The sequence below is a fragment of the Phacochoerus africanus genome, chromosome 9 (genome assembly GCF_016906955.1).
Source record: "Phacochoerus africanus isolate WHEZ1 chromosome 9, ROS_Pafr_v1, whole genome shotgun sequence".
NCBI lineage: Eukaryota > Metazoa > Chordata > Mammalia > Artiodactyla > Suidae > Phacochoerus > Phacochoerus africanus.
In genome coordinates, this window is record NC_062552.1 from 71,785,411 (window position 1) to 71,811,881 (window position 26,471).

The following is a 26,471-nucleotide window of genomic DNA, read 5'->3' on the forward strand; positions in this document are numbered from 1 at the left end:
AAAATAGGTCCATGTTTCTCTTTATAATGGTACCAAACCCCAGTCTAAGCTAGGACTTTTGCTCTGTAAGAAAGTATGGCCCAGAGTAAATCAAATCTGGTATACAATGTTGGGGGAAGATGATGCTATGCCACTTGCAACTTATCAATGAAAAACTAAGCTGTTCAAGCTTTGTGCTGCCAAGGTGCCATTCATTTCGAGAGCAAAGTCCAGTGCCACAGTGCCAATGTTCCCTTATCCACCTAGGAAAATGCCAAGAGGAAAACTTTCCACAAATAACCTTGGGATATAGTAAACACAATAATAAGGCTAATTAACCCCAGGGTGCTTCAAGGCTGGAATGATTGTCAGACAGAAACAAATGATTTTTATTCCTTTATTATTTTTTCTTCTTCATCTGTGGAATCAGAGGGTGGGAAGAACACCAAGAATTCAGATATAGGAGAGATTCGGGCAGACTTAGGAACCTATCTGGTAGCTAGAGTATATTGTAAGGGAAGTGTTTCAAAAATAAAAACAAAAACAAAAAGAATGCTGAAGAAAGTTTCTCCAGAGATGCATCATGCACACTTAGAGAGTCCCCAGATGCATTTTTGCCTGGATCCAGCTACTTTTCTTTGAACTGGAGAACTTGTATTTGGAAATTTCTGATTGATAACAGCATACCAATAAATATCCTTTGATTCGAAGTGAACAATCATGCCATCAACCTTCATTGTACTGACCAATGAGAAACCTCTGAAAATAACAACATGGACAAGAAAATAGATGATCAGTACAGAAAATGCAAAACTTCTTAATAATAAGAGAGAAATAGACATGAAAATCAACTTACAAAAGTAAAAATAATTTTAAACTATATTAATATTTTATTTCCAATTTTTAAAATTGTTGTGGTATTACACTGTATACTAAATTTTACTTTTATTAGTAGAACTAATTTAATTCATAATGAAAGGAGGGAAATTCCATTAAAGTAAGCATTGTCTATGATAGCACTGCTAAAATTCGTTAAGATCTGAATATTCAAGCTATATCAGTAAAGTAAAAAAGAACACATGTGAAAACTTGTTATGCTTAATTGAGCATATGCAAAGTTCCCTCCCCAAAAATGATGAGTAAGAAACAAAAAGAATTTAAAAGAAAAAATGTCAAGAGAGTGATTTAAAAAAAAAAAAAAAAAGTTGTATAGTTCCCACTGTGGCTCAGTAGATTAAGGATCCAGGGTTGCCACAAGCTGCCATTGTAGGTCACAGAAATGACCCAGATCCGGCGTTGTCTGTGGCTGTGGCATAGGGCTCAGCTGCAGCTCTGATTCAATCCCCAGCCCAGGAACTTCCATATGGTGCAGGTGCACCATAAAATAAAAAAAGAAAATGTGTTACAGATCCTAAAAATCTAATTATCTTACTGAATTCAATTCTTAGCCACTGCAAAAGATAAGACACAGAAGACCAAACTTAGCAACTTATCACATGGTTTCATTTAATTCTGATTAATAAGTTTCCTATAGTTAACAACAAGCTGAACCATATTATTGGAGAGAAATCAGAAATCACAAAATTCTAAAAGGAAAAAAAAATCTATTTCAAAGGAAAAAGCTAAAGAAATATCTAATTAAAACCTGAAATAAGATAATTACTGTACTACCTGGCAGAACTAATGAATGGGGGGAAATCAGCAGAATTAAGGTTTTATTAATCTTCCCTACTTCTGAATCATAACTTGAGGTACTTGTCCAAAAGCTGGGTTTTTTTTTTTTTTTTGGATAATGACTTTTGGCTTGTGGCTTTATTAAAACACTATAGCTAAAAAGCGTATGAATAAATAAATGGACCGTTAAAATTTTCCTACGACTTTTAAAGATTACTTTCAAGAAACAATCTCAGTTTGTTGGAGATTGGAGGAATCTTCCATTGAGAATAATACATTAGTTCTATGCAGTTATATTCTGGGAGGCAGGATTTGACTTTAAGTCCTAAAAAGTCATCATCACGAGGCTCTACTTTAGTCATGAAACTGCACATTTGATCCATTTCCTTTACTAAAAACGGAAAATCAAAAAGAATAAAAGACCAGCCAATCTTTAAATGTATAGTAAACACGGTGCCTACTGTTCATTATTTGAGTGGAACATTCTGTTTGTCTTGTCTACAACTTAATGGGGTAATATCCAAAGATGAAGGCTGTAAACTTTCACATTTTTCAATCAGAAAAACAAACCCTCAGATCCTGTGAATTACCTGTCCTGTTTCATAGGTAGCACCTGTATTACTGCCACACATCTGTGGAAGCACAATATCAGCCAACTGTTAATCAAGGATCACTTCCCTTCAAAGTGACTGATGATCCACTGTTAAAACAACTTATAAAAATAACTTCTCCTTCAAAAAGGTGCTTCAGGGTTTTCAGACACATTTCACTGATCTTGCTAGTTTAATACATGTTTGAAAGTTAATTTCTCATTAATATTTAAAGAAGAAATGGCTTCAGAACAAATTTTAAATGATCCATTAAATTTTAGAAATAAAATATTATTGGCATTATTTTCATCTAGATTACAAGGAATAATAATGTCCAAGATTAAGATTAGCTTTTAAAACTGTTAATGAGCCCTGGCAATGTGAAAAAGATATGGATTAGGTAGATGTAATGAGATATGATTAAAGGGTGCAGGCACTGAAGGGTGTTGGAGAAATTCTTTTCAGAAAGAGTATAATTAGTGTCTGATAAAAGTACTTAGTAGATAAGATTTTTGAAGAAGAAAGGTTAAGATAAACACATACTTTATGACAAACCTGCTGAATTTTTCCCCTTTGGTTCTCTTACATACTCAATATTATGCTGAAGTTTCATACATAAATAATGTTTGTCGAATACGTGATGCAATTCTACCAGACAATTACAGTGTTTTAATTGCCAGACATGGCAAGCAGAAAATGTGCTGAAAAATCTTATTCCATTTTCAGTGTAAATTTCTTTGTTGATTTATGTAATGTAGCTAATAATATGCAACCTACCCTAGTTTTAAACAAACAAATGAACTTCTAAAAAGCAAGCTTTCCTTAAGTTGCTAAGCAACTCCAAAGGCACATTTTATTAATTTAATAAATAACAATTAGATGACAAATCTTTAAGGAAGATTTCCAACAACATTTTATAAAAAGTAGAAAATCCAAGCAGGTACCCTTCTGACTGTTCTATTTCTAAGGCTTCAGGGCTAAGTAGAGACACTCATTTTCAGAGGTACATTTGACTTACTAAACAAATTAAACATTTCTTCAATTGAAATTGTTGCTCTAATAGAAGTTGGGTTCTGGGACATCTTGTGTAGCTCTCCAGAGTTATAGCTCATGGTTCATTCCCATAACTGAAGTTTTCTTAACCTCAGCACAATAGATATTTGGGACCAGATAATTCACTGTTATGGGGGGGAGGTCTCCTGTAAATTGTAAGACATTTAGTAATATCTATCCCAACTTCTACTTACTAGATGCCAGTAGTGGCCCCATAGTTGTTACAACAAAAACGTCTGCAGACCTTGCCAAATGTGCCTGATGGTGGTCAGGGTGTGTGTCAAAATCACATCCAGTTGAGAACCACTGAAAGTGAATAATGGGTAAATATACCAAATGAGAAAGATTTTGAGTTTTAACTAGTAATGAACACATCCTGTAGTCACTATCAGACAACACTTAACATCTCCTAGCTCTAGCAACAATGAAGAATAAAGTGACAAAATGTATTCCAGTGGTCTATGGCTCTTATTCCATTCAAGGTTCATTACTGATTTCAACATTTCAATGCAGTTTCCATTGTATAAAAATTGGGGAGAAAGAGACTAACGATGACTCTGTAGTAATAGAGAACTACACCATCCCAGAACTGTACTAAAATCTTTTCTCCCTTTCTTTTTTCACTCTCCCTCAATTTTCACTATGCTCAGTTGCTGGCTGAAATCATTTTAAATATAAATCTCAATTTTAATCATGCCATCCTCTGCTCATAGGGCCACCATAGGTTTCTATCACCTCTACTATGAAATACAAACGCCTCTGCAGGATCTTTAAGCTTTCCTACAAATTACCACCAAACTCTGTCTCATCAAACATCTTTCTCTTTCTCCATTTATGCCACCTTTACCCCACCCCCACCCAGAACACAAACAGCTTGCATTTCCAACCTTCCTATGTGGCACATAAGGATAAATGCATCTTCTCCATGAAAGTTTTCCTAATTAATTCTTCCTGTATTTCTTATTGGTATCATATTTCTGTTAAAAAATGACATGACTGCAAATTAATTTGTGAGGCAAATGTTTTCAATAAACCAGACACTGAATATTGCTTAGTAGCTGTTTCTATCAACTTACATTTACATTATTTATGCCCAACTAGACTGTAAGTTCCCAGAGGATAAGAACAGGTCTTATTTGTATCCTTCTGATGCCTCTTAATAATGATGCTAATAAATACACTTTAAATTTGATTAGCAATTATAACCTTTCAAAATTACTTTCATGGTTACTAGCTTATTGGTTATATATTTTCACTATTTTAGAGTCAATGAGGGTGGGACATTAAATGCCTGAGGGACTAGTCTGTAGGTTATACAACTTGTGCTCAGCAAAATATGCATTTAGTATGTGCTGACTGACTGAACCCAGTCACAACTTCCCAACTATGCAATTTCTCTCCTAGTTACATAAAGTTCTTATAGCATTTTAAAACAAATGTTATTACAAAGAACAAGAAGAGCTGAATGATGAAGACACAACACAGAAGTGAATTAAGTTTGACAAGGATTAAGCTATAACATCAAGAAAGCAAAAGAGAAATCTCTCAGTTTCTGCCTCAAAGTGGCTATAGGAGTTAACTTCATAATGCCATGACTTCTTAGCACAGAAAGTAATACTTTAAAAAGAAAGCAAAATGTTAAGAAAAAGTCATGGAAGGGCTCATAAAACCCCCTAAATTCTGGAGTTCCCATCGTGGCTCAGTGGTTAACGAATCCGACTAGGGACCATGAAGTTGTGGGTTCCATCCCTGGTCTTGCTCAGTGGGTTAAGGATCTGGCATTGCTCTGAGCTGTGGTGTAGGTTGCAGACATGGCTCAGATCTCGCCTTGATGTACCTGTGACATAGACCGTTGGCTGCAGCTCGGATTGGACCCCTAGACTGGGAACCTCCATATGCCACAGGTGTGGCCCTAAAAAGACCAAAAAAAAAAAAAAAACCCTAAAAATTCACAGCATTTTACCTCATATATATTAAGAAGTTCAAGAAAACACTTTCAATAACTCTAAGAGATTTCTTCCCACTGCTTTCGGGAGTCCCTTAAATAAATAAATAAATAAGTTCTTAAGTCCATTTATTTATCAATCTCAACCGAATTCAACAAAACCACCAGAGGTCAAAGGTCAGCTGATTTCTGAGGATACCTACCATCTCTAAGAACCCTATGCCTAACAGAGCAGCATAAACTACTCAGTAATTCTTTCAACATTTATTGCATGCTTACTAGGTGCAGACACTTGCCTAGGCCCTGCTGGAAAACGCCTACACTTCAGTTGCTGATGTGAAATTGTGCTGGAAATTCAGAATGGGGGGAGGTGATCTGAAAAGACAAAAAGAGATTTATCTGCAATGGGCTTCTTCTCTCCACTCCAAGCCTTCCTCCGACCTGACCCCCACCCTCCCCTGACTCGCCCATCACTCCCAAGTTTAAGGAAGCCAACAAATTAAAGTCAAAGTAAAAAGAAATGAAGGAAACAGGTAAAATTTCCACTAGCTACCGCAAAGATACAGAAATCAGCTCTCAAAGATATCCCTCAGCTGAGTGACTGAGAGGGAACTCAGAAGCCCACGGGCCGGAAGTGCTGGGGAGGGGAGGGTCAGGGCCCCCCCAGGGGGACCGGAAGTGCGGGACCTGGAGTGCGCGGGAGAAATGGGCCTGAGCAGGGTTTGACTCTGCACCCAGACCTTACGAGGCCTCTTAGGGGGTTTTCTGACCTCGAGGCCCCTTCACACCACAGCAAGCTTTCTGCAAAATAGGCATTTTGGACCTTTTCCGAAGAGGTTCCTAGATGTGATGGTAACCTTGGCGTGAGGTCTGCAGCGAGGGTCCGCGCTCCTCTCCCAGCTTTTTCCAGGGCCACCTACGCCCCCAACACCGGTACGCAGAGGGGTATGGACGCCTGGCGTCGAGTCGCGATGGCGGGGTGGGGGTGCGGCCAGCCTGGCGTCGGCCTTGCTGCGCCCTCTTCCCAAGAGAGGAAGACTGGAATGGGAGGCGGGGAGGGTCCTGGCGGATGGAGTGTTAGAAAGAGAGCCCTGGGGGCCCGGAGCCGCGACGTGGGCACCGAGAAGGTATCTGAGGCAGGGACGCGTAGCGGGGGCTTTGTTCTGGCCGCCTTTCTCTGAGGACACTGCTTGTGCGGCGGAGCCGGTGGACCGGGCGGAGGGCCGGCTTCGGCTTCAGCCCCGGGCTCGCGCGGCGCTGTGGGAGCAGCGAAGAGGGCACTGCAGGGCCCTTTTCAAATTAAATTGTTAAGAGTGAAGTTGGCTTCAGGGTTTTTGTCTGGGGTATAGAAAAGAATATAGAAACACTCGGTCTCTGTCTCTGTTTGTCTTCCCCGCCCCGGAATTAATTCTGAAGCTCTCAGCTTGGCCTGCAAATGCGGGAGTAAGAGGGCAGGGAGCACCTCTCTTTTCCTCTCTCGCTCTCCAACCGTCCCGCCGCTCGGCCCTCCTTCCCTCTCCCCAGGGACCGAGTCGCCCCCGCCCCTACCTTCATCCCACACACTTCATTGGACCGTCTCAGGAGTCCCTTACATATTCCGCGGAACACAAAAACTACCGGAGCGCTCCACTTCATTCCTTCTCAGCATTGGGCGACTTACTTACATCAGAGTAGGAGAGCTAGAGTTTCTTGTGGATCTTAATACAATTAAAATGCGCCAGCCTTAGGTGTTCCCAAAGCGCGAGAGGGAAAGTGTTTGGACTTGGCGCTGATGGTCAATGGATATGCGCAACATGGCTTATAAGATCACTTTTAAGCTCCCCCCCTAGTTGTTACTGAGATTTAGGCTGTGAGAAGAAATAGCTTTCTGCGATTTGTCATCATATTAAATATTTGACTCCTCCTTGCTCTCCATTCTTTTTGAATGTTCAATGATGGAATGGAAACTCTAGGTTAATTTCCAAAGGTTAGTGACCAGGGTAGCCTCAACTCCCCTCCCTGTGCTGCCTGCTCCCTACCATCCTGGGAATTGGGAGAAACCCTGGGGTCTGTAGCTGCAGAATTAAGCACCCTAACAATTTCTGATTGTTGAAAGGGGGAGGAGGGATGGAGGAGAGAAATGGAAAAGGAAAAACACACACATTTGTGTTCATTTACACATTTCCTGTGCAGAACAAAAAAGTCCCACCATCAGCAAAAGAAGTCTCTTCCTCCAAAATAGCAGCCAAAGAGGGAAAATTAGAATATGCATAAATTTCTTCATTTTCATTCGCACAGAGCCCGATTTCCGGCAGATTTGTATTTAAACTGCTCAATTAATCCCAATTTCTGAACAGCATTTTACTTAGCATCTTCCCAAAACTCACCTAAAGAGCTGCTCTTCTCCCGCCACACTATTTTGAAGCCTTCTTCCCTATTCTCCAACTGCCAATGAGAATTGCATTATGACTGTCCCTTTATTTTTCCTGTCCACTGTCTTCTTTCCAAAACTGGACTAATGCTTTGGATTGTGCTTTAATACAGGCTGGCTACTCTCTGTGAAGCCATAACTGCAAATGAGAGCCTAGTGGAAAGGACATGTCTTTGAATGTGTACCTAAAAGGAAATAAACATGATAGGACCAATGATTTTTGCAGCTCTTCTCCTGGCATAGAATCCCTCCCTTTTCTACACAGGTCACATCCCTCTGCTATTAGCAATAGCTAGGATGCTAGGACATGTCCACCTCTCAAACTTCTCTCCCTCCCCCATTTTTAAGGAGTGTGATAAGCACACAATTCTCTTCAAAGGAGTATTACTCATCATAACTATTCAAAGAGTGTCAGTCCATTAAATCCCCCCACAGCACATTTCTGAAATATTTGCTTTGCCACATATGCAATAGATCTGGCTGTATCTACCTTGAAAAATTCTTGGTCGGAAAAAAATGTTAACATCATTTGAAACCCATTTCTTTTCCGAGATATAGCTGGACTTGGGCTTACCTCTCCTGTCTTTGAAACTATATTTCTTTTATTTAATTGTAGAATGGGAATGTTTAAAGAATGAAATAACTACATCTTGGTTTACTGAAAACATATATAAATCTTAATTCTACTCACTCCTAAATTCTTCACTCTTTCACACCTCCAAACAGAAAGAAACCTATATTTGCTTCACAATACAAAGTAGAATGTCTGTCCATAGTTCTGGCTTTCCTTCATTGTTTATGGATCACAAATACACACCAATCATTGGTGGTTAAAAAAGTTAGAAATGCTAATATTTGCTTAGTTCTTAGTTTATTTTTAAAAATAAATGTATATATTCTAACTATATGCTGCATGGTGTGTTTAATACATATGCATAAGCATTTATATACATTGGTTAAAGATGTTTCTAAGATATGGGATATAAAAGCCTACTAATTTTGTTGTGAGTGCATAAACTGAGTGCAGGTGAATGTCTGCATAAGGTTTACCACTTTGTAAAACATTTGCTTTTATTGTTTCTGTAGTTTCTGTCAAATATTCCCATTACAAAAGTATTAACTTAATTTCTTTTAGTTAGGCAAGTCTCCAGTGACTCAGAGGTTCTGTTATATACAATTAAAACCAGATTGTTTAAAAATCAATTTTTAAAAGCCATATTTTTGGGATGTACATAACAGTATTGAGAGCTACTTTTATTGGTGATATTGATTTCTTTTAATTGTATTATTGAAACAAACAATAAATGCCTTTAATCAAATGGACAATTCAAACAGTTAATCACAATAACTGAGAATATTTTCCATAAAATATTCTAATTAGAGTTGGATTTTATATGGAAAGATCCAGTTTTATTTCAAGTTGTCGAGTTCCAGAAGAGTTCAAGTGAATTTAGTAGTTATTAGTAGTGCACAGGGAAGCCTGAGGGTACCACTGGTGAGCAGAGCAATATACAGTTTCAGCCAAAGCTGTCTTTCTCCCTGTTGCAGACTGAATATCACCTCAGTGAATTTATCCCTAGAAATAAAAGCTCCTCATTCTCTTCTGATATTTAGTGAAAAACAGTCTCATGAACTGGAATATTTTCATACATTTTTAAGTGAAAAGATTAGACAGAAATGAAAAAAGATGGTTCCCCGCTCTGAAAGGTAAAGGGATAGATGCACAGCATGACCAGCAGGGAAGCTGCATCCTTCTTTTTTTCCTTTCCCTTTCTTTCTTCAACTACTGCTTGGTTTGGCTGTGCATTTTGTGTCTATGATAATATATAAAGAAAAAAAAGTTTTCTTGAGGACAAAACTGGCTATTGTTAGTTATGCCTTTCTTTTCGTAATTGTTACTTAACAAGGCAAGCAAATTTCTCATAAGTTTTCAGGGCTACATTAATTTGCAGGAAAACAGAACTGCAAAAATATTTAATAGTCACCCTTCCTTGCTCTCAAACTGTCCTTCTTTGCTAAGATCCTTTTCCATTTGGCCCTAGCTGCTGGGCTGCCAAGGAATTTCTATCTCGTTCTGTTCTAGGCTCTCCTCTCCTATAACAACCCTTCCTCTCCCAATCAGGTTTATTTCCCCTCCAAAATGAAAGCAATTACCAAACATGCTTTAACTCCAACATCTGCCTGACAAACATTAGTGTAATTCCTTCCCCACCCGTTTTTCATTTCTCTCAGTTCCTTTTTCTCAGGGTAATATGCTCAGTGGGCCCAGGTGATAGAAGGAACATTGGGCTGAGAGGAGAGTTAGATTTCTGCAAGTACAGGCTCATTGGCAGATTCTTCCCAGCCTAGTCTCAGGCACTGGTGGCTGTTCTCCCACCTAAAACAATCAACCTTGGCAGGTTTACAATTGACAAAAATAACCTCTCCCTCCTCCTAAGGAGATGGGTTAGCTTTACCAATGAGATCACCACAAGGTCTCCTTCCTCCACTTCTATTCCCTTCACTTTATTATCCCCTTTCCATCCCTCCATCCCTAAAGGAATCAAAAACGTTCATCCAAAGGGCCCTAATTTCTAATGTTTATGTCTTGGCCGATAACCTGAATTCCTGAGAGCCAGTGTTCTCTTTGGATTCACAGGAACCTCATTTAGTTTGCCCTTCTCAAATCCCTTAGTTTTGTGAATATGATTCCCAAATATGACAACTTGCCTATTCACCAGCAGAGCTCTAGCTCAAAGGCACCAGGTCCTTCTAGACAAGAATCCCCTCACATGTCTGCTTTTGCTCCCAATCTCTTCCAGGGTTGATGTACTTGGGAACAGTGTCCAAGGGGGACCCACCCATAGCAATGAAGATGAGTGGGCACAAAAATACTCAGTGACATTAAAAAGACCTACCATATAAAACCAAGGGAGTCTATATTAGAATACAAGTTGGGCAGGGACAGATCATCCATCTAACCAGTGAAACAATAAATCAGAGCAATGTCCAACTGCAGCCGCAAAACACAAATTTCAGGCTGAAATGGAGTCTATCTTCATCCTGTCAGCCAGAGAAATTATTTTAAAATTGTTCCTGCTATTATTGTTTGCATTGTTATCATTAACATTTTATTTTTGTCATTATTGCTGCAGTTTTGTTATTTTATTTTGGTTTTTGTTGCAGCTATTATACTAAACAGAAGTTTAGAAGGATTAGTCAGATTAATTAGTTTATTGGTAATTTAAAGCTGAAAACTAGTAATTAAGCCAAAAACTAAAAATGATCAAAGATGATTCATACCAATGTAGGATTTGGGAGGAAGAGAATCTAAATTTTGGATATAAAATTTGGCAGCTGTGAAATAAACAGGACTTGGGGATCAGAACTATGATAATTGGAGTATTCTTAGTCACCCAATCTCTTCCCCTACTCTGCTCCAAATTCAGCTAAGATCATTCTGTGATTTATCATTTGATAGAGGGAAAAATTATATTTGTTTTTGTTGACAGAAAACAAAGACCCCATGCTTGTTCTTCATGTGATTTGCATTTTCACCTGAATTCCCTCTGTTTAGAACCATCCAGATATCAAAGATCTCTCCCCTCCAAGTTTGCATCCTTCTTCTCTTTGCTCTTGTTGTGCACCTCACTAAAAAGGGTGCATCATTTAAGACAGGTATACAATTCTAGCCCTCTCCACAGACACATTCCATGGAATATAAATTCAGTAATGCAGTTCTCTCTACAACAAGTTCTCTGCTCTTTCAAATATAATTAATGTTTTGATAGTGTAGTTCTTTAACTACATATATACACACAAAAACAGACGCACCCTCTAGCTTTGCTGTTTGTGAATCTAAAACAGAAATGTATGTTGCTCTTTCAGTGACTCCTAAAATTCTTCAACTCAGCCCACAGAGAAGAAATCTGTTTAGGTAATAACTGCACAGTCTGTTGTGTGTCCAAAAATACCTAAAACAATAAAAAAAAATGTAAGCCTCTAGTTTTTGATAGTCATTTTTGTCAAATTTCCTAGTAATTAAAGGATATTTTGAATTGATATTCTGAAACATTCACCAGATTACAGTCAAAATCAACAAAAATACTGTCCTAAACTACTACTTGTTTTTTCCAAGTTTTGATACTGGAAACTGGAAACCGAATTTCAGTAACTTCCATTTTACCCAACTGGGGCTAAATGGATAGAGATGTATAAAACTAGTAACCATAATAACAAAACTATGTGACTTCAATAGGAAACTGCTTACTCTGTCAGATATGTCAGTTATATGTTTTAGGTAATTTAATTCATTTAATTGCAATTGGTTGTATATTGACATATTTGTATGTGAAATAGATGGTCATAAAGACAGATATGTAGATGACAGCATACCCAATAGGAGTTAAGTGAGCAAATGCTGCTGAGCTTCCATATTCAAGTGCACCATATCCCTAACACTTTATTTCTATATGCTGACTACAGTTATAAGAGGATAAATAATCTTTCAGACTGTAGGACATGATATGTTTTCAGTCTTTAAAGAAAAACATGTAACTTATAATACTTAATCTAATGAAAATATAAACCTTAATCTCCCTATATTGTTATTGAGTTGCAAGAGCTAGTTATTTGGAAGGATACACTGATTTCCAAGCAGCTTGGTCATTTTACTTGAAATGTGCATATATATGAGATGTTGGCAGGGGAAGTATTTTACCATTTCTGTTCACAAAATTTTTAGAGAGGATATGTAAAAGGGATTTTTAAAAAATCTTTAGGTTTTATTTTCTTACTCTTCAGGTAGTATTTGATATTTGAATTGTTGAAAGAAGGTAAAAGAACCAACAAGGAAAGGAGCACATGTGGCTTATTCCAAATAAGTAGCTCTTTTTACTAGATGCAAAAGAAACAAATATATTTCCCTAGTACCATCATGCAAAAAAAAAAAAAAAAAGGGGGGGGGGGAGAAAGAGTGTGATTTGTGAAGAGCTAACTGTGCTTTTTTTGTTATTGTTTTAGATGGTGGTGATCCATCAGGGTTCCTTTAAGAGTACTTTCCTCCAAACTGTTTTCCTTAAAAGCATAAGTGTCAGTGTTGGAACTTCTTATCCCTTCATTCCCTCACAGGCTAACATAAAAACAGCAACTATTTCAGTTAATTTTTCAGTAAAAAAGAGTCTTTACAGGCTTAGCGTTTCCATCTTATTACAGACCAAATTACAAATCCCAGTTTTTTTAGATATAGTTAACTTGATATAAGAGCTACTCTATGGATGTGTGTGTAGGGGGTGTAAAATTTTTACAGTAGTGATCAGCAATGACATGCGAGCTATCAAAAGGAAATCCTCCGTCAAACTTTTTAGAATTGTTCGGATATCTTCCTTATTTTCTCCCTTTTTTCGATTTGTTTTTGAGACAGTAAGACGACAACTGCTCTGATTCTCAAATGAGGTTTCGTTTGGCTCAGATTAATATTAAAGAAGATCACATACACGGTTGGAAAATATTGTTATTTTTCTTTAATGGGGAAAATTGGACTCCCGCGTGTCAGATCTGTGGTTTTCTGAAGGGCAATGGAAATGGTACTGACATCACTTTGCACTTTAACAATCGGATTTGGTCAGGGTACAAGTTGTTTGTTTAACCCGACAGCTCGGTGCACCCAGTCGCACGCTTTGCACACTCATTAAAACGATTATTCACGACCTGTCGAGTGTTTTCGGGTTCATTCACAGGAAAGGCTTGGAGCGAGCGAGAGCAATTCAAGTCAACACTGTCCACTACCCCATGCACGTGAGGACGAGCTGGTGTGTGCGTAAAAAGATGGAGGGAGGGGTGGGTGAGGACGCCTTACTTAGCTCTAAGTCCCTTTCCTCTGATGTTCTGGAATGCCGAGTGTGCTTGGTCCTAAAGGGCCATATCGCTGTATTAATTTCAAGGGCTTGGCGCAGGACAGAAAAATAAAGTAAATCAAATAAGCAAACTCAGAGCTCTCCCTCTGTTCTTCCCTTCAACCTTTAGCAAAGCTTAAGGTACTGGGGCTTGCCCACCTTCTTGCTGCAGCCGCCTGACTGTGAGGCTCCACCTCTCACAGCGCGGATACTGAAGATAAGTAGTTCAGGAAAACTCAAGAGGTTAGGAGGATAATTCCATCTCACAAGGCCCTTTCGTTCTCAGGAAAGAATTCGGTTACTTTTGCTCTCTATATTCTTCAAAGATACAGGTGAGGGGAGAAGCTCGAGAGATCAAGAATAGGGCTATTAATCATATTTGGTAGATGTATTCCAAATTATTAACAAGAAAAGATTCATCCTCAAACTGTAATAAAAGTACTATAAAACCACAAGTAAATAGCCTTTAATGAATTGGCCACTTTTTTTTTCAATTTCCAAGTCATTTTTCAACATTTTGTAATCACAGTAAGAGAAACACAGTGCATCTCAATCTCTCACTATTGCCTCCTACATATAAAAGACACACCCATTCAAATGAACCCTGAGGCACCATCACATTCACATGTGAGCTATTCAAGAGAAATGCTTATCTTCACAAGGTATAATCATATATGTATATATATAAACTAAATAATAGAATATATGATTGTATATATTTATTTACTGTGTTCTGAAGAACCTTGGAATATCCTGTTCAGCATAAGCATCACTGGCAAAACTTAGAAGTCACAGATGTTTTAGAACATTGCCATTTCCACATTCAAATCCTGTGACTCCTTGATTTTTCATTTACAACATTAGTAGACCCAGTGTCCACCTTATTGTCAAGAAGGTAACCTCATCATGTCAACAGGGGAAAAAAAAAAAAAAAAACCTCAACAGTTTCATTCTAGCATATCTAACATCGTAAAATCATGTTTTCCTATTTTATTAAAACACATCAACAGTGAAGAATGGAAGCTTTCAAGTAGCACGAAAAAGATTTTAATCAGAAACAGATTCCTAATTGCTAAAAAGCAAGTACTAATAAGTAATTTCATAAACTCTTTGGGTTGCCATAATTCACTACCAAGTTTACTTAAAATTGATCTGTCAAATGTGTTTCTTATATAAGCTCTTTCATTAAAACCAACCTGTGATAATAATCAAGCAGCAGATGCTGAAATATGTAAGTAAATAACTGAAAGTCTCTGCATAAATAAACACAAATCAATGCAGTAATAGACAACACTATTGATGCAGGAATGATCGATTTTAAGTCTTCCAACCTGCAATCAGAGCTCCCAATGTATAATTAAAAGTATATTTTTCAACTCCACTACTGCTGCTGCTGCTGCTGCTGCTACTACTGCTACTACTGAAAATAAATAAATAAACAAGCCCTGGTGCCACTTTTACCTGATTCTACTTTATTCCTTCTATAGCATTTCTGATGGGGTGGGAAGAACATTCTCCTTTTCCAAACTTAAAACTACATCATTAATTATAAAAATTATAAAAGTATCAAATAATAAAATTACCACCTTATTCACGTTCTGAATTTTTAACCCTCATAATAGCTTTTAATTACTCATTCAGCACATTTAAATGGGAAAAATACACAAAATACTTATTTTTAAAGATTTTTAAAAACTACTGTAGCACTTTTGACTTTAAAGATGATTTGGACTTTTTGTTAAAACAAATGAGAAAAAGGGTTCTTCAGTATACCCTGGAAGCTCTCATGCCTATGCCTGCATATGCAAGCAATCCGAAACAAGAAAGAGGGGAAAAAGCATCTGTGTTATTCCAAAATTGTTTCATAAAGTGATTGCAAAACAAACAAGTGTCTGACTCAAAGAAATAAATATACTTTGGATTTCTAGAAATTCACATCTAAAATATTTCAGATTTTGCTTGAAGTTAAATTTCCTTTTTGAGACTATTTATCCCTGGAGGGCAGAATTAATTTAGATTAGCAAGCACCGGTGTATGATGAGTTTGAGTATTTAGGTTCTGTAAAGTAATGAAAATATGGTGTTCATATTTTTTCCTTAATCAACAAAGATGCTTATTTACATTCATTCTTGAATTAGTGTGGTCCTTTTGAATCACAGGCCTTTAAAAAATCTCTTATTTATGAAATTCAGCTTCTTTGAAAGTGATTTTTTTCTTACATGATATCACCAGCACATAAATTTCAATTTGATTGTATTATTATGGGACCAAGAGTTCTCTTTCACTTCTCTCCTTTCCACCCAGGGAAAAGAATTCAGAGTTAACCGGACCCAAAAGGAAAATATCATCAGTTATTGTTTAGGGCTAATTTAACAGATAATTTAACTTCAAACAACAATGATCAGGTCATTAAATTTCAGAGCAGTGAGAAAATGAAAGAACTGAGAGATAACTCTCCCTAACTCCACTACGATTTTTAGTTTTCCTGTTCAACCAAAGGAATCAACAATGCCTTGCCAAGGAGACAGGGAGCAAGAAAGATTTGCACCTTAAACACATTCTGATTCATGTGGATGAGACAATAAGAGGAGAAGAAAAGGGGGAATAAAATTGAGGAAGACTGCTGCAATTCAGGGAGTGCTGGCTGTGTAGGAAAATTCAATCTAAATCGAAAATGAATATCCGAAACATGTCTGGCAACCGAACATTTTCTTTCAATTGAACACTAAACTCCAAATCTTGCAGCAGCGCAGAAATGTGCTTTCCTCCTGGCAGTTTTTGCACGAAGCCAAAGACAAGGAGGGAGGGTTATTTCTGTTAAGCAGCAGACCACGAAAAGGACATGGGGCATCTTATCTATCCCCCTCAATAGCACAATTTTGAGGTATTTGCTATTTTAAATGCTTTTTTTCTGATCACAAAAATCTGTAATTTCTGCCCACCTCAAGTTTTGATAGAGGGTCAGATAAGGATGATGTTGAAGCACGGAAATTGAGTCTTATGCAGGATAGGGAGGGGAGCAGCCGGAAATGGATGAGCTCTATGCTGCATGGTCCTTTCCTTCTTGTGCCCTTTCCGAGACTGAAGATCACTGCGGGGGAATCCCAGGCTCCGGCAAGAAGCTCAGCCCACCTAACCCCCTGCCTCCCTTTCCCCAGTTCAAAGACACCTTTAGTGCTAAGGGAATGTCCATCCCAATTCCGCCTCTTTTCCTATAAGAACTCTTCACTTTGAACCACAGGCTTGGGTAGAAAAGGAATATGGGGTAGAAAGTGAAACAGAAGAAGAGTATATAGTGGAAAGGAGATGTCTACTACAGAGAAAACAGTTTTACCATCTATCAAATAAGGACTGAGATCTGAAACCGGACCAGGTAAACAAAAAAGAAACAACTTTCTGGGAGAAGGGGCGGGCAGGCTTGGAGGGAAGACACAAAAGAGTAAGAAAGGAAAAAGGTGGGGAAGTGCGTCTGGGCAAGGTTCTGGAGTCAATTTTCCTAGATCAGCCAGTGTGAGCTACCAAACTCAAAGCTCTTCTTGTCCTGGGCAAGAGCGCCCTCACCTTGCTGCTCCCCGCGCAGCGCCCGGGTTCCCTTCGGGCATCTCGGCCGCAATGTCCCGGGAGCGCGTCTCCTCGCGGGGCCGCAGAGCCGCTCCAAGCCGCCACGACTCTACAGCCTAACTCAAGGTTCTACACGGTTCCAAAATCCGAGAAAACGCTGGCCACAGGGACTTCAAGTCCCGCCCTTTCTCCCTCTCCAACTTCGGCCTGAAAGTCCTCGAGACCTTGGGAAGGCTAGTGGAAAAGGCTGCGAGGGACCCAAACTCGCTCCGGGCTGAGCCAACCTGTGTCTGGCGCGCTCGCCGCCACTCTCGGGACAGCCAGACTCTCGAGCTTAAACCGCCGTCTCTTAAGTGTGCATTAAAAATCAATTATTTGCCTTAGATTCCCAAAGCCGGGAACTGGGATATTCCCATCAGGGACGAAGTCAAGCCCAGAACGGTGCTCATTTACGTAACCCTTCCAATAGAGGAAGGAGAGGCTGCCACCCGCGACCGGTGCCGGACTCTACCTGGAGCAGCTCCGCTACATGCGGCAGCCACCCTTGCTCAACCTAGGCCCAAGAGCTGGGGGCGGAGGGCCAGCTCTGGGGCAGGTTGGCAATGTTCATATGAAAATAGGGGGAAGGGGGCATTCTGCCAAAAAAAAAAAAAAAAAAAAAAAAAAAGAAAAGAAAAAGAAGGAAAGAAAAGAAAAGGAAAGAAAAGAAAAAACTTTAGAATGAGGCAAGACCTTGTCTCCGGAGCAAAGACAGACCTTTGTCTCAAACAGGGAAAGCAAATACCTACGGGTTTGAACCTTAAGTCTCCTTAATATATTCTCTAAGCTTCGGTAAGTCTCCGAAATCACATTTCCATGAAATGAATTACTTTGCACTCTGGGACATATTTCAGTCTCCCCCAACCCCTGATCCATATAAATTCGTCTTCTTTCCTCTCTTTTGCCATGTCTACGTCCTCTTTACTTAGGGACCCGCCGTGACTTTCTGCCACTGAAGGGAAAAAAAAAAAAAAACCCATGCATTCTTTCAGCTACTTCTGCTGATAGCGCGTCCTCTATAAAAATTTAGAAAAAAGAAAGCATTTTAGCTGACATCAAAGTCGCGATTAAAGCCTTAGTCAAAAGCAGTTTGTCTGGCATTACCCCCCCTTCCCGCCCCGTAAAGCACTTTCACTTACCTATCTTGGGGTAAGAGAGCTCCCAGTCCTTAGGTCTTTTTCCTCGGCATCCTTCAGACAACCTCAGCCAGAGTCTTGGATGGAGGGGAAAAAAAATAACAGATATCGGAAGGCAGAAAAGAAACTCGAAACATAACACTACAGCATATATTTCCCGGATCCACCTGGGCCTCCATCCTCAGGAAAAGATCTCCGTAAACTGGCCGCTGGAGTGGGGAAAAGGTCGGTTTGGGGGCCCGAAAACTAAGAGGTGGATTATTTTAACTGCTGGTGGCTGGGGGGAGGGGAGGTCCTGGGGGGAGTGTACGGAAAGGGAAGGATTGGGATGAGAAAAGGAAGGCTTAAAAAAAAAAAAAAAAGCACTCAAAAGAAAATCAAGAATGAAGTATAGCGACTTTGATACTCTTACAGGTTGGTAACTTTTAGGAAGAAAGCAGAAGACGTGTGTATGCGCGAAAGGAGACTCTTAGATGACCCCTATTCTTTCCATATCTCCAGGATTTGACTTCAAGAGGAAAAAAAAGGGGGGGGGGGATTTTTAATTTCAGTTTCACCTACCCTGTTTGTTGGAATAGCTGCGCAGATTTTCATGCTGGAGAGATCCATCTGTCTGGCAGAAGCTGGAGTGGTGTTGGGGGCAGGTTATCTGGTGAAGTAGGAATGTACAGGAACCCCGCCCTCTAGGCACAGTTACACAACCCAAGCAACCATCTCAGCCAGTTCTAAAACCTCTGATGGTCTTCACCTTCACCCTTTGTTAGCCTATTTCTCAAATAGGCATTTACTCCCAAAGACAACCAGCCACTTTAGCTATTCATAAAATTAATCTCCAAGGCAAAATTATTTCAATGCATGCAAATTCCTAAACGATGTAGTAGAAAACACACTTTAAAAAACACATTTATATATTTAGAATTGTAAATATTTTGGATTTATCCACCTACTTGGGTGAAATATCCACCAATTTAAATATAATTAAATCAACACACCGTAAATCTCATTTTTTTGTCTCTCAACCCTGGGTTTTATGGGAGTCATAGAAATCACATGAAATTCTCCATGACCATAAAGGTATGTATATTAAATCTTGTTAGTTCTGGACTTCATGTTCACTTGATTTCTAATTTTGAAACAAATTGAAGAAACATATTTGGAAGAATCCTTTCACTGCTTTAGTTTAAGTAAATAGTATTCTTAATGTTTTATATGTTATTAAGTTGTATTAAATTGTACCAGACAAACAAAATACTTTAAACCTGGAAATAAACTATAATTTGGGATTTCAAGTTTTAAGTTATGATTACTGAGCATTTTCAGTTCCAAAATCTCAAAAAGAGCAAACTTCATCTCATTAAAAATAAGTATGAAAGAAGAAAAGCTTCAAAAAGTTTTGAAGTGTTTTTCTAGCATAAGCTAATTTTAACTGGCAAAGGTTGGGGACAACAAAAATCCACACAACATTGCAACTAATCTGTTGCAAAAAAAGGAAAATCTATTAAATGCCATGCTAGATTTCTGTGTTTTTGAAGAAGATCACTTGAGGGATAAGACAGATTGAGATAAATGAAATGTTCACGCTGGGCTTTAAGAGGCCTTCACAAATTTCCATCTGTATATTCCCCTTCACATCTAGTATGCATTTTAAACAAGCTATTCTTACTTCTAATCACATCCATTATATATGTAACTTAAACAGGTATCCATATAGAACTTTTTCACTTTGGTCCTTAGTTCCTAATGAATTCAAAGAAGTCCATTTTACTCTTGACCTCAAAGCATTAAGTTTGCCATTGAAATTGTTTCTCAATTATGCAAATAAACAATCACAAATAAGTATGATTATTTAATATAGCCAGAAAAAAAATACTCATGAGGGAAATTTTCTTCTATATTTATGTCCCTTTACCTCAATATAAGACTCTAATGCTCTTTTTAACTTTTGGTCAAAAGACTGTATTTCTGCTGTCCCAGTATTCTTATTCTACAAATGCAATCCATGGTAAAAGCAAACAATACATCATCACCTTTTCCAGTCTAAACAGTCTTTTCCTTGAGCTGTTTTGGATCATAGCTGTGTAATGGAGGTTTCCTTTGCCTAGCCTCATTCACTTGGACTCTATTTCTAACTTTAAATATCAGCCATACATTTGGCTTCTAAATTTATTTGTGGAATTCTCCTTCATGCTTTACCCTAAAGAACTGTTAAATTTCAAAAAACTTTGACCTCTGGTGAAACTGCTCTCATACTAAGAAGGTAAAACCATGTCCATGCTGCTTAAAGGATATATTTAAACTAGCTGTATTGGTCTCTTTTGGTCCATTCTCCATTTGTGTATATTTGGTTCCAGCTCTTTTAATTTTCCTGGTCCTTATCTTTCTTAGATCCCTCTCTCTCTAGGGTAGCAGAAGTTTTTTTGTTTGTTTTGTTTTCTTTTTTCCCCTAGGCTTTAAGATCCTCAAATCCACTTTCCCCTTCCTCCCTCTAGCTCTCTCTTCCTCTATCTGTCCATTCCACAGCCTACCCATCCTCATGTCCCAGTATTAACTACTCTATATTTGTATTTCATATCTGTTTGAGTCAGCCTGCTTCTCTTCTAGGCTTTTTTTTTTTTTTTTTTCCTGACCAACTCTCTAAGTGTTTGCCGATAACATCTTGAGGACAGATTATTTTTCATTGGGCCCATTGTAAGAAGTAGCCAGCTTATTGCATTACTGCAGAACACATTTCAGACTATACAATTGTAACAAATGAACAACTTGTCCTCCACGGACTCACCACAGGATCCAATTAGTTACTAAACCTTTTAGTTAGGTTTTCTAATTATTTTCTGAAGTCATAGCAATCCGACTGCTGAAACAATTCAAAAATGTTTCCATTTTGTTTCAGATTTATATATGCATAGTATGCATGTATATGTATATTTCAAGTTAAAACAAAATTATGATTGTAAGCAAAAGGACAAATCTCTAGATGAAATTATACAGACATATTCAAAAGGGACTCAAATAAATACCTCTATGATGTAAAAATGAATGAAAAGGAGAGAGGCATTTTACTTCTTCTGAACATCTAGAATTTTAAATTGATAAAATTTAAAATATAAACATTAATCTGCAAGCCATTACAACAGGTGATCACTTCAGCAAAATCTATATTGCAACTTCAGCACATCTTTATTAGAACTCTTTCATTGTGGGTAAACAACCACAAAAATAAATGCTGACTTAGAAAGTATAAATACAAATATTTAAACAAAAATATTTGCAGCATTCATAGCGCAAATTGTACCTGAACTGAAGGGCTCTGGGTGTCTATATATATTACATATGTGTGCATTATATCACTTCTATCTAACGATATACATTTATTTATTTATAATATGCCAAGTGCTATAAACAAATACCTGAAACAAAATATATAAAAAAGCATTCTATCAACTGATTTGAAAATAAACACAAGGTAAATAGCTATGCACATAAAATTAAATAATCTTTTTGCTGTATACTACAGAAACTTAAAGATATCAGCTGAAAAGCCTATACTTTGTTTAAAGCTAGCATTTACCAAATAATCTGCTCCTTGTAAAATTTGACTTCACAATGGAAAAAATACTATTTTCATTTTAAAACTCTTAGTTCAAATGAAAGGAGCAGTATCAATTTTATTTGGCTGAAAAAGCCTTTGAATTTCCTAGAACTTTAATGGTCTTTTAAAAATTAGCTCTACTTAATAAAAGAGACAAAAGTATCAAGATATATATGAATTTAGCCTATTTTTTTATTTCTGTGTGTTCATAGTAAACATTTTTGTAAGTGACAAACACGGGCATATGACCACAGTATCACAATCAAGAAATTTTAAGACAACATTAACAATCACTCAAATTTATGCGGCATTTGCGCAACACAAGTTACATATTTGCAAGGTTTACCTATAAGTACAATAGGTATTAACATTTCACTACATTTAGAAAAAATAAAAGTGACCTGTTAGTGACCACATACATCAAAATATACACAACACAAACTGAAGGCAATCATTAATTTTGTCCCCTTCTGATTTGATTCATTTGAATGGGCAGTGCTGCCAACTGAAACAACTTTTTTTTTTTTTAAATACTTAGTATACCAAGTGCATTTTCTAGAACCCAATCTTTGGTCTAAAAGTAAACAACAACAACAACAAAAAAAAAAACAGCTTTTTAAAAGAAAAGGACAAAACAATAAATGGCCAAAATAATTTCTTGGGCACCTTTACTACGAATGCTTCTTAAATACAAATTACAGTTCAACATTTTAAAACTCTCCCCATAATTTAGGTTGTTCTCAAGGTCTCCATCCACCATACAGATCCATGATAATTTATAATACTGCACACATGGAAATCTGGTGGCTCAAAGATAGACTTGTCAGGTTTGAATGAAATGGCAAAGCAGTCACTATTTAGATACACATTCTACTATAATTTTGACTTCCAAACCTTATATTCTACAATGTATTCTCCCCACATTGCACCTCGCTGACACTCCACACCTTGTTAGAATAATAAACAACCCTAAAGACTGAACAAACGTACAGAAAGGGGGGGCTTAATAAAAAATACCTGGACTTATTTTTTAATTATCATTTACAATGCAAATGTGTGTAAAATGTTCACTTACAGTCTGGTCCCAGGGATGTTAATGTATTAAAGGGTTGGAAGAAGACCCCTGATTTTGATGTGTGAAATAATCAGACAGTCCCCCGGACAGTCCCGTCGTGAAACTTGGCAAAGAGGGTCTTAAAGACTCACAGGGCAGGGTCGAGGGGGCCTGCGGAGACGTGGAGGAGGACGCGGCCCGGGCGCTCATGGATGTGCTGCTCTGCGAAGTCATTGACGGGTGTGGGACATGGGGGAAAAAGTAACTGGTCTGGCCCGCGAGCAGGTTGACCGAGCAGGGGTTGAGGGAGTAGGTCCCGGAGCAGGGCACCGACAGGCCGCAGGGCACCGAGGCGGCGAGCGCCGCGGCTGTGAGGTGGTGCGTGGCGTAAGGAATCTCCCCATTGACCAGCCGGTCCACGCTCAGGCCGTTGGCGGTGGAGAAGGAGTGGTTGTTGCCCAGCGAGTTCTGAGTCAACACGGAGCTATAGGGCATGGGGTGGCTGGGGTAGGCCGACGTGGTGCCATTGTAACTCAAAGTGCTGCTGGCGCGGGGGTGGTGCAGGGACAGGAAGGGCGACATGGGCCAGTAGAGGGAGCCGGCGCGGTCCATGAAGGTGAGGCCGGTGGAGGTGAGGCGCGCCCCGCGCTTGAAGGCCAGCTTGGCCCGCGACGTTGTGGAGCGGCGCCGTAGCTTGCCCGTGGTGCCGCCTATGAACACGTCGTCGCTCGACGGGTCCAGCATCCAGTAGTTGCCCTTGCCTGGATCGTCGTAGTGGCGCGGTACCTTCACGAAACACTTGTTGAGGGACAGATTGTGGCGGATGGAGTTCTGCCAGCCCTGCTTGTTCTCGCGGTAATAGGGGAAGTTCTTCATGATAAACTCGTAGATGCCATTGAGCGTGAGCCGCTTCTCGGGGCTCTGCCGGATGGCCATCATGATGAGCGCGTTGTAGCTGAACGGCGGCTTCTCATACTTGCCGTTCTTCTTCTCGCCCTCCTTGCCCCCCTCCCCGTCCTTGCCGCCCTCGCCCGCCCCCTTCTTCTCCTCCCCCCCGGCGCCGGCGCCCTTCTCTTTCTCGTCCGGCCCGACGGGCGCCAGCTCTCCGGGCCCGCCGCCGGGCTCGCCCTTGCCGCCCAGCCCGTCCGCTTTGGCTCCGTCCAGGGCGGCGGCCGGGGGCGGCGGCGGCGGTGGGAGCAGCAGCTGCTGGGGGCCCTTGTCGTCGTCGGCGGCCGGGGCGCCCCGCGCCTGAGGGGGCTGCGGTGCCTGGGGCGGCGGTGGAGGCGGCTGCTGCTGCGGTGGCGGTGGCGGTTGCGGGGCGGGAGGCGGCGGGTGATGGTGATGGTGGTGGTGGTGGTGGTGGTGCTGGGGATGGTGGCTGTTGTGGTGGCCGTGGCTCGGGTGGTGGTTGTCGTTCTGGACCGCCTCTGGCACCAGGCTGTTGATGCTGAACGAGGACTTGGGGATCATTTTCACCTCTTTCCTATCTCCCATGTCCAGCATCACCCAGTCGTCGGGGGGAAACGGCGGCGGCGGCGCGGGAGCCGGGCAGAGGCGCGGCGGGAGGCGGCGACCGGTGGGTGCCGAGCGGGGCGCGGGCGGCGCGGGCGGCGGCGGCGGCACTGAGCGCTTCGGCAGCAGCGCAGTTGGACCGCAGGCTCCGGCGCTGGCAAGTCATGTAGCAAAAGCAGCAACCACCCCTCAGGAATTAGAAGAAAAAAAAAAAAAAAGGAAAAGAAAAAAAGAAAGAAAGAGAAAAAAAGAAACAACCACCGCCCCGGGGGTGAAGCTCCCTCGCTCCCAACTCTACTTCTTGGTCTCCCCCCCACCCCCCGCTCCCCCCCCCCGCTGCTTCCTCCTCCTCCTCCTCCTCTCGCAGCAGCAGTCACAGCAGCAGCAGCAGCAGCCCAAAGGGGGGGAGAGCCGGGCGGCGGGCGGGCGCGTCCCGGAGCGGCCGCAGCGAGGCTGGGAAGACAGCGATCGAGGCGGCTATAGCCACAATTAATTTTCCAAGCTACAGGCGCACACTAGGGCTGTAAAAAAATTTTTGGTTTAACCTTTCCTACCGCTGGGCCAATCAGAGCCGGCGGCGTGCGGGAGCGTCTCTCCTGCCATCGACCAATCGGCGGGTCCGGGCCCACCCACCCCCGCCCCGCCCCGCCCCGCCCGCCGGCTCCCGCCCCCTCGGGCGCTCTCCTCCCCCTCTCCGCGGGCCTGGGCCTCGCGGCCGCGCGGAACCGCGTAGGGATACGCCAGCGGGAGCACGCTGCGCCGCGGCCCTTCTCTGCGCCCCGGCCCTTCTCTGCGCCCCCTCCACCTCTTCCACCCCGCGGGTCTGCTGAACCGATATTCCCTTTTTAGGGCAAATATCTCACATTTCCGGCCCACTTCTCCCTGTATAGGGTCGTTTTCGTTTGAGCGTCAATATTTGTTCGTATTGATTAAAGTTTGTATCCGATTTTATTTTTAAAAGCGGGGGCGGTGGCGGCGGTGGAGAGAGGAGTGGGAGTGCAAGAGAGAGGATGCAGGGAGAGGGCAGGAAATGAAGAAGGAAGAGGCGAGGCACTACTTTCCCCAGTCGGCCTTGCAGGCCTGGGTCCGGCATTTCTGTGCCGGTAGGAAAATTGTGTCCCTCGTGGTAGCACTCCAGCGAGGCTTTGGAGGGTTGGGGAGGGAAGGCCCACCTCTGGCATGGGGGGGGGGTGTCCTATACCTTGGGGGAGGAGGGTCCGGGTGAGGTTTAGGAACGGGGGGATGAGGAGGAGGAAGTGGGCTGCCGAGAACGGGGCCAAGCAGGGGTTACTTACTCGGTTCCTGCGGCTCCGGCGGTCGGCGAGCTCGGAGCTCGGGCGCCGCGGGGTAGCCCGGCCTCGGGCTCCTGGCGCTGCGGCGGCGGGCGAGGGCGGCTCAGTGGTGGGCTCCTATGATGGCCTTCCGAAATGAGGGGTGCTCAGAGAGAAAACAATACCAAACAGTCTCGAAATAAATCAGGTAACACATGCTCTATATGTGTGTCTCTTCCCCTTCTCTCCGGCTCCAGACCGTCTCTCGCGTTCTGGGTGACTCGGCGCCGTTTTCTCAAGCCGCTCCAGCGTCTGCTCAGCTTCTAATCCGAATTGGAAGCGAGTAGCCGAGAGCGATCACCCTGGTCACAATTTGCTTGTTGACAATGGAGGGAAAATAAGGGTGGGCGTCTATTTCTTTCCGGTTTTTTTTTTTTTTTAAGCCTTCCTATTTTCACTCCCTCTTTTCTTTTTCTTTCCGTATCTCAAATCCTTTTAATTTGTAGGGGCCTTAACCCTGAAATAACCGCATGCTGCAGCCAGCCCTTTCCCATGGCTGGAAGACACCTAAGAGCCTTGGGAGCGCGGATGCCACAATTCCAGCTTCTGGGGGCTTTAGGTCTGGGAAGATTCGGTTGAGGATTGAAGTGAGTGGGGAGGTTGTGATTCGGGGGCTTTAAAGGAATCCCGTGGCCAGGGGCAGGGCTAAGGCCCAGCATTTCCCAGGGATTGGAATTTGGTGCGGAGCACACTGATCAAAGGCTGTTTCATCCCACATGGGCATG

The 26,471-nt window shown here is 41.2% G+C and overlaps 1 protein-coding gene and 2 long non-coding RNA genes across 3 annotated transcripts; all 3 read right to left on the bottom strand.

Annotated features, from left to right (window-relative positions):
* Positions 1 to 362: 362 nt before the first annotated feature.
* Positions 363 to 3,613, bottom strand: LOC125136463 (uncharacterized). Its single transcript, XR_007137194.1, has 2 exons — positions 3,491 to 3,613; positions 363 to 738 (listed from the first exon to the last, which is right to left on the bottom strand). It is a non-coding gene; the product is annotated as an uncharacterized LOC125136463 (long non-coding RNA).
* A 1,925-nt stretch (positions 3,614 to 5,538) lies between these two features.
* On the bottom strand, positions 5,539 to 18,893 carry LOC125136462 (uncharacterized). The gene is made up of 3 exons (XR_007137193.1): positions 18,822 to 18,893; positions 18,264 to 18,337; positions 5,539 to 5,616 (listed from the first exon to the last, which is right to left on the bottom strand). It is a non-coding gene; the product is annotated as an uncharacterized LOC125136462 (long non-coding RNA).
* A 3,128-nt stretch (positions 18,894 to 22,021) lies between these two features.
* On the bottom strand, positions 22,022 to 25,033 carry FOXG1 (forkhead box G1). Its single transcript, XM_047795636.1, has one exon. It carries the CDS (start codon positions 24,404 to 24,406, stop codon positions 22,943 to 22,945), a length of 1,464 nt encoding a protein of 487 aa, XP_047651592.1. The 5' UTR covers positions 24,407 to 25,033; the 3' UTR covers positions 22,022 to 22,942.
* Between the last annotated feature and the right edge of the window lie 1,438 nt (positions 25,034 to 26,471).